Source organism: Aristolochia californica, unplaced genomic scaffold, assembly GCF_029961685.1.
Source record: "Aristolochia californica isolate CCGP_79_NKW_82.1479 unplaced genomic scaffold, dmAriCali1.0.hap1 SCAF_15, whole genome shotgun sequence".
Lineage (NCBI taxonomy): Eukaryota > Viridiplantae > Streptophyta > Magnoliopsida > Piperales > Aristolochiaceae > Aristolochia > Aristolochia californica.
Genome location: NW_027181826.1, coordinates 19,257,161 through 19,272,021, shown reverse-complemented (window position 1 = coordinate 19,272,021; position 14,861 = coordinate 19,257,161). Strand labels below are relative to the sequence as shown.

Genomic DNA, 14,861 nt, shown 5'->3' with positions numbered 1-14,861 from the left:
TGACTAAAAAATATTTGAAATTAGTTTCTTACTCAAAAAAGCACCATGAACGTAATATAAGATTCATTTTAGCACACATATCAATTTATTAACTAAGACTTCTTAGATTAGTCTATAGGTGAAATTTCACAAGTTAGTAGGTCTAAAATCTTCCGTGTATTAGGAATTACGGTTTTTGTAGTTTTAATTTGTCTACCTTCCATCTTATCATTGTAACTAGGCTACTTTGTTTTATAGGATCACATCTCATCATGACATTGAATTAGGATCCCCTGTTCATGTAGAAATCAAAATATAACAATCAAATATGTCAACATACAACCAATAAAATTAGATCACTTATAATTTAACCATAATGGAAGGATGACAAACAAATTGCATCGTGCCTTCTTCTTTCTATTAGAAGAAGGAAGTTTACGTTGCTTTGCTATCTACCAATAATTCATTCTTTGTCTCTTTGTGAATCCTAAAAAGTTTGAATACCAAAATCACTTACATATGCCATGATGGGTCCACAAAGTCCACCCACATCCCACTACTAGATAGATTTGCTGAGATTACTCGTAGTAGAGATTATTAATGAATCTTCATTATTCCATGATGACAACGGACTGTCCAACAAGGATGAGAAGATGATCTTGAAATAATGAGAACAATTTTGGAGACACAAGTAACATTGAGCTTCTTACTATCAAGGTCCTTGCATTAAGTGGGGTCGTCCACCCCCTCCCTCTCAAAGATTTTTCTTCTTTAATTGCATCATCTTGGGGCATTGATTCTTATATTTGTTTGACAATGTCAACAAATTTCATAAATCCTTTAGTAATCTAAGGCTTCGTGATTCAAATAACATCACTTTATAGGCAATAACTTGAAGGTTTGCATCTTATATTGGTTACACTGATATTTGTTTTCGCAACACCGACATAGCCCCTAAGCCTTTGTATCTTGTTGGCTTCTGATTTTGAATAATTTTTGCAACATCTTCAAATATGGCAATGCTGAATCTTTCACTTCCACTTGCAGCACCAATATGGGGGTGTGTTCTGTTTAAGTCACTATCTCTATGGTTTTGTGTGTGCCTAGTTGTTGGTGTGCATGACTCATCACAACTTCAAATCCATATGACATGAGTTATTGGGGATTGCATTCATTTGCCATTGTCGTGATTCAACTAATTTGGGCTCCTTGTATGTTCTTTGATACTACTATGAACCTCTAATGAAAAAAATACAAAAAAAGTAGAGTATTAAGTCCTATATAAGGTGAGCACCGGTTGGGTCAATTTAGGTTTTAAACAATTAACCTTTAATCTTTACCACACACACACAAAATAAATAAATATATAAATAGGGTTAGGACACAATCCTATTCCCACCCAATTTCCCTTTCTTTTGACCCTATCCTTTCCTCATTTGATTGCAAATGAGTTTGGGTTTAAAAAATTCCGCTCCAACCTCTAAACTCAATCACACAAAAAATCTAAAGATAAAAAATTGACTTTGACTTTCCATATTTCACTTTTTCTTGCCCAAAACCCCAACCCCAAGTCTGAATTTGAAGAAAAACAAGAGTTTGAAAGCCAACCTTGACTATAATTGATTTCCTTTTCCTTGACCTTGTTCTTGCCCCATTTAGTCGGAGTTAGATTTTTAAAAGCCCAACTTTGTTCTCCAAACCCAAGCCTAACTTTAAACTCGACCTAAAATAGAAAACAAACCCTCACGTTGACAATAATTGTTCTCTCATATCCTCAAACTTTCCTTTATGTAGCAGATTTTTGGGTCATCTTCCCTATTTTCTTCTAAATTTTCTTTTCCAATTTTTCTCTCTCATAAACTTTTAGGCCCCATTAGTGATAAGAACCACGTCAACCTGTGACGAAACCCGATACCAAATATGGTAATTGTCCCCAAGACATTTCAAGTTTGGATGGAAATCGAAGACGCCACAAACGGGGACGAAAATCTGTTTGATAAGTCGATGAACGCCACAAGGAAAATCCTTGATAAGTTCGAATAGTGCTGTCAAGAACCCAAGAAGAATGTTTTTCACTCCGAAAATGTCAAGAGTCCTAAATCTGTTTAGAAGCCCTCTATTTATAATGGAGGCCTTCGAAACCCTAATTACATTCAATAAAAGAAATTTAAGGAAACCCTAATATCTTGCCAACTCGTGACCGACATGCTCTTCCTTAATGCACGTGTATGGTTGTTGGGCCCTCTTCTGGATCAACCTTGATGAGAGAAACCAGCCTTTGTTCCCCTTCCTTCGTGGCCATACTCTCTTCTTGTTGTATAACCCTCTAGACTAAATTATTCAGCATGTCTTTGCATCTTTCAGCTTGTGCCCTCGTCACTAGACCAATTGGAACTTGAGTCGGATCATGAGTATTCCTTGTAGGCTTGATGTCCTCATCATTCCCCTCTTCTTGAGAAAGATTTGTCCTCAAGTTGTCACCTACATCAAAAGGACTTAAATCAGTAACATTGAATGTAGCACTAACATTATACGCACCTGGTAAGTCAAGTTTGTAAGCATTGTCATTGATCTGTTCTAGCACTTGAAATGGTCCATCTCCTCGGGGCAATAACTTAGAACGTCTTTGTGCTGGAAATCTTTCTTTCCTCATATGTAACCACACCCAATCACCGGCCTCAAAAATGAGCATGTGACGTCCCTTTTAGATTGCCTTTTGTATTGTTCGGTTCTCCTCTCTATGTTGGCTCAAACTCTCTCATGGAGTTGCTTCACAAATCTGCCTTCTTCTTACCATCTAGGTTCACATTCTCAGAAACAGGTAAAGGTGATAAATCTAGAGGAGTTAAGGGATTAAAACCATAAAAAATTTCAAACGGTGAGCACTGGGTAGCAGAATGGATGGTATTATAAGCAAACTCAACATGTGGTAAACAATCCTCCCAAGTCTTAATGTTCTTACCAATGACAACCCGCAACAAAGTGAATAAAGTCCTATTAACTACCTCTGTTTGACCATCGGTTTGAGGGTGACAAGTAGTAGAAAATAGAAGTTTCGTTCCTAGTTTTTCCCATAAGGTCTTCCAAAAGTAACTCAAGAACTTAACATCCCGAGCTGACACGATTGTCCGAGGCATGCCATGTAACCTGACAATCTCCCTAAAGAACAAATCTGCAACATGAGAAGCATCATCAGTCTTATGACAAGGAATAAAATGAGTCATCTTAGAAAATCGATCTACAACCACAAAGATTGAGTCCCTCCCACGTCGACTCCTGGGTAAACCCAAAAAAAAATCCATCGAAATATCAATCCAAGGTGAGCTGGGAATAGGTAGGGGAACCCTCGATTTCGCTTGCCTACAAGTGACACATCTACCACAAATTCGCTCAACATCCCGTTTCATGTGTGGCCAATAGAAGTGCTCCTTCAAAATAGCTAGAGTCTTAGCAACTCCAAAGTGTCCCATTAAACCGCCACTATGGGATTCTCGAACTAACAAGTCTCTCATTGAACAATTAGGCATACACAATTTATTTGCTCGAATCAAGAAACCTTCATGCCTATAGAACTTACCTTCTGTAGACTTTTCACAAGCAGTATAAATTTCCCAAAAAACGTGGTCAGCTTGATAAAGTTCCTTAATGTGCTCAAAACCAAGAAATTTAGCATCAAGAGTAGAGATTAAGGCATACATGCGTGAAAGTGCATCCGTAACCACATTTTCCTTACCTTGTTTATACCGAATGACATAAGGAAAAGTTTCAATGAACTCAACCCATCGAGCATGTCTCTTGTTCAGCTTGTGTTGACCTTTCAAATGTTTCAAGGATTCATGATCTGTATGAATCACAAACTCCTTTGGCCATAAGTAGTGTTGCCATGTCTCTAATGCTCGAATCAAGGCATACAACTCTTTGTCATAAGTGGGGTAGTTAAGTGCAACCCCGCTTAACTTCTCGCTAAAGTATGCAAGTAGCCTTCCTTCCTGCATCTGTAGAGCTCCTATGCCTACACCAGAAGCATCACATTCAATTTCAAATGGTAGGTAAAAATCAGGTAAAGAAAGTAAAGGAACATGAGTAAGCTTATGTTTAAGAAACTGAAACGCGTTCTCTTGTTCTTCACCCCATTTGAACGCAAAATTCTTTTTGATAACTTCGATAAGTGGTGCAGCGATGGTGCTAAAATCTTTCACGAACTTCCTGTAAAAACTAGCAAGTCCATGAAAACATTGAACATTACTTACATTGGAGGGTGTTGGCAACTCTTGGATGGCTTTGATCTTCTCTTCATCAACCTCAATTCCTTTATTGCTCACAACAAAACCAAGAAAAACCATCTTATCAGTGTAGAAAGTACACTTTTTGAGGTTAGCATATAACTTCTCCTTTCTAAGCACCTCCAAAACGGATTGCAAATGTGAAACCTGATCATGTAAATTCTTGCTATAAATGAGAATATCATCAAAATAAACAACAACGAATTTACCAATGAAAACACACAAAACATGATTCATTAAATGCATGAAAGTACTAGGTGCATTAGTTAATCCAAATGGCATAACTAACCACTCATACAATCCATATTTTGTTTTAAATGAGGTCTTCCATTCATCTCCTGCTTTCATTCGTATTTGATGATACCCACTTTTAAGATCTATTTTTTAAAACACACAAGAACCATGCAACTGATCTACATATCATCTAAACGAGGAATAGGATGTCGATACTTTACCATTATATAGTTGATGGCCCTAAAATCAACACACATCCTCCATGTTCCATCCTTCTTTGGCACTTGAATCGCCGGTATGGCACAAGGACTCATGCTTTCTCTCACATGCCCTTTCTCCCTCAATTCTTCAATTTACCTTTGAAGCTCTTTCGTCTCCTCTGGGTTGCTCATATATGCTGGTCGGTTTGGAATGGATGCACCGGGAACGAAATCAATTTGGTGTTCAATTCCTCGAAGAGGTGGTAACCCTTGTGGTACCTCCTCGGGAAACAACTCCTCGAACTCCTACAAGAGAGAAACAACAACACTTGGCAGTGTCAAGTTGGTTAGTGTTTAAAAGAGCCTCCTTGTACATGAGTACAATCATCGGCCGTCTTGAAATCATTGCTCGCTTAACCTCACTCATTTTTGCATAGAAATTGCTTTCTTTTCTCTCTATTTTTTCCTCTCTAGCCGTGTCTCTTGCTTTTCTCTCTCTATTTTTTCTCACTGGCCATGTCTCTTTCTTTTCTCTCTATATTTCTTTCATTCTCACTATGCACATCCTCACTTTTTTTTGTACTCTCATTCTTTTGCTCTCTCAAATTCTTTTGATCCCTCGATTTCTTTTGATCACTCAATTGTTGCAACCTCACTTGATCATCATAGATTTGCTTTGGGGTCAATGGAACTAGAGTGATTGTCCGCTGATTATGCAAGAATGAGTACTTGTTGGTGAAGCCGTCATGTTGCACACATCGGTGAAATTACCATGGTCTTCCTAAAAGTAGGTGTCCAGCTTGCATGGGTACCACATCACACAATACTTCATCCTCATATTTACCAATTCGAAATGGTACCACAACCTACTTTATGACCCTTATTTCACCACTATCATTCAACCACTGCAACTTGTATGGACGAGGGTGCTTAAGTGTGGTGAGTCCTAACTGTTCAACCATAGAAGTATTAGCAATATTATTGCAACTACCGCCATTGATAATAACACTACATACCTTGTCTTTCACGTGACAACGAGTGTGAAAGATGTTCTCCCTTTGTACTTCTTCTTTATCTTCTTGAGCTTGCAAGTTTAAGGCTCGTCGTGCGACTAATGTAAGCATCTCGCCATGATCTGCCCCGAACTCCTCATCTCCGATGGGCACGTCCTCCAATGGTGGCAATCTCACCATTGTCCCATATCACCATAATTTGCTTCTTCGGGCATTGACTAGCTATGTGTCCTCTCCCTTGACATTTAAAACATTTGATGTCACTAGAACGAGTTGAAAGAGTGACTGACTTACCTTGAGAGGTCGTGGTAGTGGTGGCTGTTTTGGGCTTTGGTTTGGCCTTGAAGGTGGATGAAGTTTCTTCCTTCTTTGGGTAGTTTGACCTCCAAGATGTTGTACTTGAACTCTGTGGAACTGCTCTTGGCCGTATACCACCCCTTTGGAGTTACCTCTCAACTTTGATAGCCATGTGGATCAAATCTTCCAATTCAACATAATGGTGTTCAATTGTATTAGCAATCTCCAGATTTAACCCATTTAGAAATCTGGCTATTGTAGCCTCCCTATCCTCCTCCACATTAGCTCTAATCATTGCCATTTCCATCTCCTTATAATACTCATCAACACTTGGGTTCCCTTGATAGAGACTTTATAGCTTGCGGTAGAGATCCTAGTAGTAATGACTAGGTACAAACCGTCATCTCATCACCCTCTTCATTTCATCCCAACTGTCAATAGGACATTCTCCATTCCGTCTCCTATTGATGCCCAACTGATCCCACCATACAATAGTATAATCGGTAAATTCAATGGCAGCTAGTTTTACCTTCTTTAAATTGGAATAATTGTGACAATCAAAAACCAATTCCATCTTTTTTTCCCACTCGAGGTAGGCTTCAGGATCACTCTTTCCTTGAAAAGCAGGAATTTTCAGCTTGATATTTCCAGAGTTTCTATCTACCCGGTTCCTAGCTTCTCTATCCCGGCCATATCTCCTATGGCTGCCCACTGACATCCTATCAGACTTCTCTAAATTGTCACCTTCAAATTCGCCCCTATCCTCTACTTCCCTTCAAGGCAGCCTGTTCCTCACTGAGGTGTTTGGAACCAGTAGAGACTGTACCCTTTGTGTCCCCTCTTCTAACCTTTCCGACCTCCCCTGCATACCTTCCATCTCTGCCCTCATCATCCGTCTCATCTCCCCCATTAATGCTTGCATTTGTAGCTTCGAAAGACTAGCCGATGGGCTCTCTTCGTTTGAATTTTTCTCTTGATTATACGACATGATTTTGATTCTGCAAATAAGGTCAGACACACACAAAAAAAATATGCAAAGAAAAAGGAACCTCACTACACTCCCTTACCAACTCCACTCGTATTCTTCTTTGAGTTCTTTAGAAAACTCATTAAACAAGAATAAGGAATTCCAGCAGCGAATCAAATCGAAACAAACCAAACGAATCAGAACAGAAACAAACCAAACAAATTCAGAACATAAATAAACCAAACGAATCAGCACTAAAAACAGACCAAACGAAACAAAATTTTGACACTCAGCGTGGGGTTTTGGCAAAAGAGGTTCTAGAACATAAGCAACAAGATTAGAACAAAAAATTTTAAGAGCAGTTTTGGTACTCTTTTTTTTTTCTCATCCTCTTCTTTTTTTCTTCCTTTCTTTTCTTTTCCTTTCGGCTTCTCTTCTTTTTCTTCCTTTCTTTTCTTTTCTTTTCTTTTCGGATATATCAAAGTAATGCTTATCAAGAAACAAAAACACTAGAATATGAAACGAGTCTCACGACAAGGATATTAAACGCAATGAACAAGGCAAAGGGGAATGCAGAATTTTGTTTTTTGAAACACTGGACTCAAAGACTAATACCTCTGAAAGAACAAAAATCAAGACAACAAAAATAGGACAGAAATTAAGAAAGACAAGAATAACAATTTGGCCATTTTTTTTATGATAGCCAAAATACCTAAACCAAGAAAAGAATGACTTTGCAAAGGACAGAAAAAAAAGTAGACAGGTATAACAAAATAAAAAAGGATAGACAAACCTGATAAACCAAAGCTCTGATACCAACTGATACGAACCACGTCAACCTGTGACGAAACCCGATACCAAATATGATAATCGTCCCTAAGACCTTTCAAGTTTGGATAGAAATCGAAGACGCCACAAACGGGGATGGAAATCCGTTCGATAAGTCGATGAACGCCACAAGGAAAATCCTTGATAAGCTCGAATAGTGCTGTCAAGAACCCAAGAAGAATGTTTTTCACTCCGAAAATGTCAAAAGTCCCAAATCTGCTTAGAAACCCTCTATTTATAATGGAGGCCTTCGAAACCCTAATTACATTCAATAAAAGAGATTTAAGAGATCCCTAATATCTTGCCAACTCGTGACCCAATGTTCTTCCTCAATGCACGTGTATAGTTGCTGGGCCCTCTTCCGGATCAACCTTGATGAGCGAAACCAACCTTTGCTCCCCTTCCTTCATGGCCACACTCTTTTCTTGTTGTATAACCCTCCGGACTAAATTATTCTGCATGTCTTTACATCTTTTAGCATGTGCCATCGTCACTGGACCAACTGGAACTTGAGTCGGATCACGAGTATTCCTTGTAGGCTTGATGTCCTCCTCAATTAGTATCCTGGATTAGAAATTTATATCCCAGTAAAAACTAGAAATGATTTTCCTAATGTTACACACTTCCAATAAACCTTTTGATAGTATCATAATAGTGCTTTACTAAGAAATTATATGGAAAATTTTAGAAATTTCAAGAAAAATTAAATGTACATGTTAGTGCCTTTTTCAGGGAAATAAATACAAATTAATAATCAATCTCATATATTTGTTATGATACGTTAAAATGTATATTAAATATAATTTATGTTCATCATTGTTGTATAATTTGGGATATGTACATAGGGTTATTTGATTAGGCTTAATGGGATGGGGGGGGGCTTGTATTGTCTTGGGCCCATGGGCCATTTTGTAACAGGAAAACCAAAAGGTTAAATACTTAATGAAAGGGGAAAATCCCCAACGGAAAGGATTTTCGGATTGATTCGTGTGTGCTTCGTTTTGCCGTGAAACCAGAGAGCTACTCTCTCTCTTGGGGATTCTTGGACTGTTCCATCAGTCCCTTGATTTTACTTTGACATGGTATCAGAGCTCTGAAGAGTAACCTTTCCGACGTTTTTTGTCTGACGACCTATGTTGTCTGACGAGTTTTTTTTTTTTTTCTGGCATTGTTGGAAACATTTGTCGAGGGGGGGGGTGTGGGGGGAGGGTTCCGTTGCCGGGAAGGGAGTTCTCGCCAGAAGGGAAAATGAACGACCGAGGGTTCTCGCCGGAAGGGGAAACGAAAGGGGTTGTTGGAAAGTCTTCTCCGAGCTCGAAAAAGTTGTGGTTCCGTCATCGAAAAAGTTCCATTGGTGGTTTCGTTGCCGGAGAAGCTACAACGGGAAGGGGATTCTCGCCAAGAAACTCACCGGAAGGGGGAACGAAGGTACAGATTTTTTTTCTCCCGCATTCGATTTGACGTATTATTTGGCATATGGTCATTTTGCAATTTGAGAACATTTGGGGACCGATTTGCAATTTCTGAAAGTTTGGGGGTGTTTTTCGAATTTCTCATAGTTTGGGGGGTCTAATTCGAATTTCTGTTACCCCTGGGGAAAATCTTGGATTTCTACAAGTATAGGGGTCTATTTGTAATTTCTGAAAATAGGGGTATATTTGGAATTTCTTATCTTACGGGGTTGCATCAGGAATTTTGTTCGATTCGACTTTATCATGTCAGCAGACAAGTCCGATTTCATTCCTATTCGGTTCACGGGCAAGAACTACGGTACTTGGGAATTTCAGTTCTGATTATTTGTTCAGGGAAGAGGTTTATGGGGTCATATTGATGGGAGTGATCTGGCACCTGGCGATGCTGACGCATTGTCAAAATGGATCATCATGGATGCTAGAGTCATGACTTGGATACTCGGATCTCTTGAGCCTCACCTAGTCCCAAATCTGAGGCCCTACAAAACTGCCGCCGATATGTGGAATTACCTCCACAAGATTTATCGTCAAATCAGCACGGCCCATTGATTTCAAGTTGAATATGAACTTGCAAATTTCACCCAAGGCAGTCGTTCGATTGAAGAATATTTCTCGGGCTTCCAAAATCTATGGGCTGACTACACCGACATTGTTTACGAGGATGTCCCTGCTGTTGCTCCCTCTGTTGTACAAGTTGTACATGACACCAGTAAACGGGATCAATTCTTGATGAAGCTTCGTCCCGAGCTTGAGATTGCTCGATCACATCTGATGAATCGTCATCTAGTGTCGTCCCTAGATGCCTGTTTGAGTGAACTTCTCCGGGAAGAGCAGCGCCTCACTACTCAGGCTGGCATGGAACCTCGCGTTCAAGCTGATCTCTCAGCTCCTGTAGCTTATGTAGCTCAAAGAAGGCCTCAGGGTTGGGACACCAGTTCTATTCAGTGCTTCCACTGCAAGGCTTATGGTCACTTTGTTCGAGACTACCCCAAGAAGTTGGTTCTGTTCTGTAGCTACTGTAAAAAGTCGGGTCATCACATCACCGTTTGCCCTACACGACCTCCACGGAGGAAACCTACAGCTTATCATGCATCCACCGGTACATCTAGTTCTGCCACATTGCCGCATGCCGTTTCGGTCCCTATCATTCCTGTTCCACCAACACCTGCCAGTTCCACCACTCTCACTCCGAAAATGGTACAACAGATGATCATTTCTGCCTTTTTTACTTATCTCAGGTAAACAAAACATTTCTACTCAACCATGGTATTTTGATTCTGGTGCCTCTAACCACATGACCAACAATGTGGTATCTCTTTCGAATGTCAGAAAGTATAATGGCAATCTGCACATCAACACTGCTGATAGCATCACTCTGCCTATCAGTGTTGTTGGTGATCTCTCTCCATCTTTAGCTGATGTCTTTGTGTCTCCTAATCTGTCGACAAACCTTTTGTCTGTTGGTGAATTGGTTGATAAAACTATAATGTTCAGTTTTCTCGCTTTGGCTGTGTTGTGCAGGATCAAGCATCGGGGAAAGTGATCGCGAAGGGGCCTAAAGTGGGCAGACTATTTCCACTTAAAGTCTTTCTATCCATTGTTATTCCACGTTCTCCTGTAATTTATTTTGCTTATAATATTGTTGGATCTAGCCCTAAGTTGTGGCATAGACGTCTAGGCCACCCAAACTCGATTGTACTTCGTACATTATTTAAATCGAGTTTATTAGGCAATCAAGATTGTACTTCTCGTGACACGTCTTTTGACTGTTCATCATATAAACTTGGCAAAAGTAAAACTCTATCATTTCCGCATCATGCCTCGCATGCCTCCCACTGCTTTGACCTTATTCATAGTGATGTTTGGGGAATTGCTCCCGTTATCTCGCATGCACAAATTAAGTACTTTGTCACCTTTATTGATGATTTTAGTTGATTTACCTGGGTCTACTTCCTACGAGCTAAGTCTGACGTTTTTGTCATTTTTAAGAGGTTTCTTGCACTCACTGAAACCCAGTTCTCTGCTCACCTTAAAGTACTTCGCTCTGACTCTGGAGGCGAGTATATGTCGGCAGAATTCCAAGAATTTCTTCAAATCAAAGGCATTATCTCTCAACATTCTTGTCCCTCGACACCCCAACAAAATGGTGTTGCTGAGCGCAAAAATCGTCACCTTCTTGATATGGTCCGCACCCTTCTCATTGAATCATCCATTCCTCCTAGGTTTTGGTGTGAAGCTCTCTCTACCTTTGTCCATTTAATTAATCACCTGCCCTCGCCTGTATTGCATCATGTCTCTCCCTTTGTTAAATTATTCGGTAATTCTCCATCCTACACAGATCTTTGGACATTCGGTTGTGTTTGTGTTTGTGCATTTACCTGATCATGAACGACATAAACTTACAGTTCAATCCGTTATGTGTGCATTTCTTAGGTATGCCGGTTCTCAAAAGGGCTATGTTTGTTATGATCCTTAGGCGCGTCGAGTCCGTGTTTCTTGGAATGTGGTTTTTTTGAAAACCAATATTTCTTTTCCTCTCTTGTTACTCTTCCGGCTACCTCTTTGTCTAGTTTGCCGAACTTTGATGAGCCTCAACCCACTACTTCGCTGCCCTCTCCTCCTTTTGACCTAGCGTTTGCTCCTGATCCTCCCTCTGCTCCTGCTCCCCTCCATCTTCGTAGATCCACATGTAGTTCTCACCCTCCTGACCGGTATGGTTTTCCCTCCCCTGTATTCGCTACTTTGTCTTCTATTTCCATTCCTTCTGGATATAAACAGGCTAGAGTACAGGAGTGTTGGCAAAAAGTCATCCAAACTGAACTACAAGCGCTAGAGGAGAATCACACCTGGGACATTGTGGCTTGCCCTCCTACTATTCGACCTCTTGGAAGTAAGTGGGTCTTTTCTGTCAAGCTGCGTTCCGATGGATCATTGGATCGGTACAAAGCCCGCCTTGTGGCCCTGGGGAACAGGCAGGAATATGGGATTGATTATGAGGAAACTTTTGCCCCAGTTGCCAAGATGACCACAATCCGTACTATCTTAGCCATTATCGCCTCTCAATCTTGGCCATTGCATCAGATGGATGTGAAGAATGCCTTTCTTCATGGTGATCTGCAGGAAGACGTCTATATGAAGCTTCCCTCTGGTATGTCTACATCCTCTCCTGATCATGTCTGCAAGCTACGATGTCCTTTATATGAGCTTAAACAAGCCCCCCTGGCTTGGTTTGAGAAATTTCGCAGCACACTTATCCTCCACCGGTTTACCCAGAGTCAGTATGATTCCTCTCTCTTTTATCATAAGTCTGTTGCCGGCATGGTCATTCTCTTGGTTTATGTGGATGACATCATCATTACTGGCACTGACTCTGGACTGATTACCAAGCTTCAGAAGGTGTTGCATACCACTTTTCATATGAAGGATCTTGGACGTCTCACCTACTTCTTAGGGCTAGAGGTCCATCACACACTCAAAGGTATTTTCTTAAACCAACATAAGTATATTCAAGATCTTATCACACTCGCTGGGTTGGAGGATACATCTTCGGTGGCTACCCCTATGGAGGTCAATGTCAAATATCGAAAAGATGAAGGGACTCTCCTTGATGATCCGACTATCTATCGACGACTAGTCGGGAGTCTCATATACTTGACTACTACTCGCCCGGATATTTCTTATGTTGTTTATAAGGTCAGTCAATTTATGGCATCTCCTTGACACCTTCATCTTGCGGCCGTTTAGCGCATCATCCGCTATCTACACGGCTCCCCTGCTCGTGGTTTATTCTTTCCTACTGGCTCCGCGCTACATCTGGTTGCCTACAGTGATGCTGATTGGGCAGGGTGCCCCGATACTCGTCGCTCTACTACAGGCTGGTGTATGTTTTTAGGCAATGCACTGATTTCTTGGAAATGTAAGAAACAAGATCGAGTGTCCAAGTCATCTACTGAGGCCGAGTATCATGCTATGTCTACTGCGTGTTCGGAAGTTATTTGGCTCTGTGGTCTTCTTGTTGAGCTCCAGTTTCCTCAGCCCTCATCTACACCGCTTCATGCAGATAATACAAGTGCTATACAGATTGTAGCCAATCCGGTTTTTCATGAGTGTACCAAGCATATTGAGGTTGACTATCACTCCATCCGCGACACTTTGGAGCGCGGGGTAATATCTCTTCCATACATTTCTTCGGATCTTCAAGTGGCCGATGTCTTCATCAAAACATTGTCTCAATCCCGACATAATTTTTTGGTTGGCAAATTGTTGCTGGTTGACTCACCATCATCAATTTGAGGGGGGATGTTACGATATGTTAAAATATATATTGCATGTAATTTATGTTCATTATTGTTGTATAATTTGGGATATGTACATAGGGTTATTTGATTAGGCTTAATGGGATTGGGGGGCGGGTGGGGGGGGGGGGGTTATTGTCTTGGGTCCATGGGCCATTTTGTAACAGAAAAACCTAAAGGTAAAATACTTAATGAAAGGGGAAAATCCCCAACGGAAAGAATTTTCGGATTGATTCGTGTGTGCTTCATTTCGTCGTGAAACCAGAGAGCTACGCTCTCTCTTGGGGATTCTTGGATTGTTCCGTCAGTCCCTTGATTTTACTTTGACAATATTACCATACTTATCCTATAAAATTTTAATAAGATAAACTATCAAATACAAAATTACCGTGAAAATTGCTTCGTGCCGAAAGTATTACAACATCAATTGTCAAATACTTATTCAAAATATTTTCATGCGTTTTTTTGGCCCATCTTGACTAGAAAATTTTACTTGAAAAATTATATGACTTTCCTGGTAAGAATTTATAGATAGAAAAATATCTATAGGAAACAAGAGGCACTAATGGTCCTTAAAAACATATTTTTACCAGAAATGCCTTTCCAATGTTTCCCCAAAAAATGCACTATGAGGGCCTTAGTTTGAGAATTAGTTTTTTTTTTTATCATAATTGTAAAAAGAATTAGTCTCTATATGAACTAGAGAACTTTTATGATTTTCAAAATTATTTTTATCTTAGCTTAGATTATGATAGATTTTTTTAGATATAGATAATTGGGTGAGAAGCTATCAATTGACAAGTACCGCTGAAAACGCTCAACCCCATTGCTATTATATATATATATATATATATATATATATATATATTTTGAGCCTTGTCTTAGTGCATTGCTTAGTAGGCCCTTCAACTGATGCTCAGGTGGGACCAGTGAGCCCGCGTGTCTTTTATTAGGTCACGCGGAGGCACATTTTCAACTCAGATAGCTGTGTCCCAACTCTCCTCCCTCTCCTCTGGCTAAATTCCACTCTGTCGCAAAGAGGCCACTGACTTCCCTCTTCTCCTTCAACTGTGCATCATACACAACGGCAGAGCGCACTTCTTTTGCTCTCTGACTTTGAACAATGCTCAGTCTGCCTAGGGTTTAAGTCAAATGGCTTCCGGCGCCACGTCGATCCGATACGGACCAGCAGCCTCGGCCACCGCCGCTGCGTCTGGAGCCGATGCGCTTAACCGCATCCTTACTGACCTTTGTACCAGAGGCACTCCAAAGGTTTTTTTCGTTCTGAATTTG

The 14,861-nt window shown here is 40.3% G+C and overlaps 1 protein-coding gene across 2 annotated transcripts in view; it reads left to right on the top strand.

The window, feature by feature from the left end:
• Window positions 1–14,586: 14,586 nt before the first annotated feature.
• LOC137951937 (serine/threonine-protein kinase TOR-like) overlaps window positions 14,587–14,861 on the top strand; it is a 103,177-nt gene continuing 102,902 nt past the window's right edge. For both annotated transcript variants that reach the window (XM_068798934.1, XM_068798935.1), the window contains exon 1: window positions 14,587–14,840. In XM_068798934.1, the coding sequence (XP_068655035.1) occupies window positions 14,721–14,840 (120 nt within the window). In that variant the 5' untranslated portion in view covers window positions 14,587–14,720. The remainder of the gene's footprint in view (window positions 14,841–14,861) is intronic.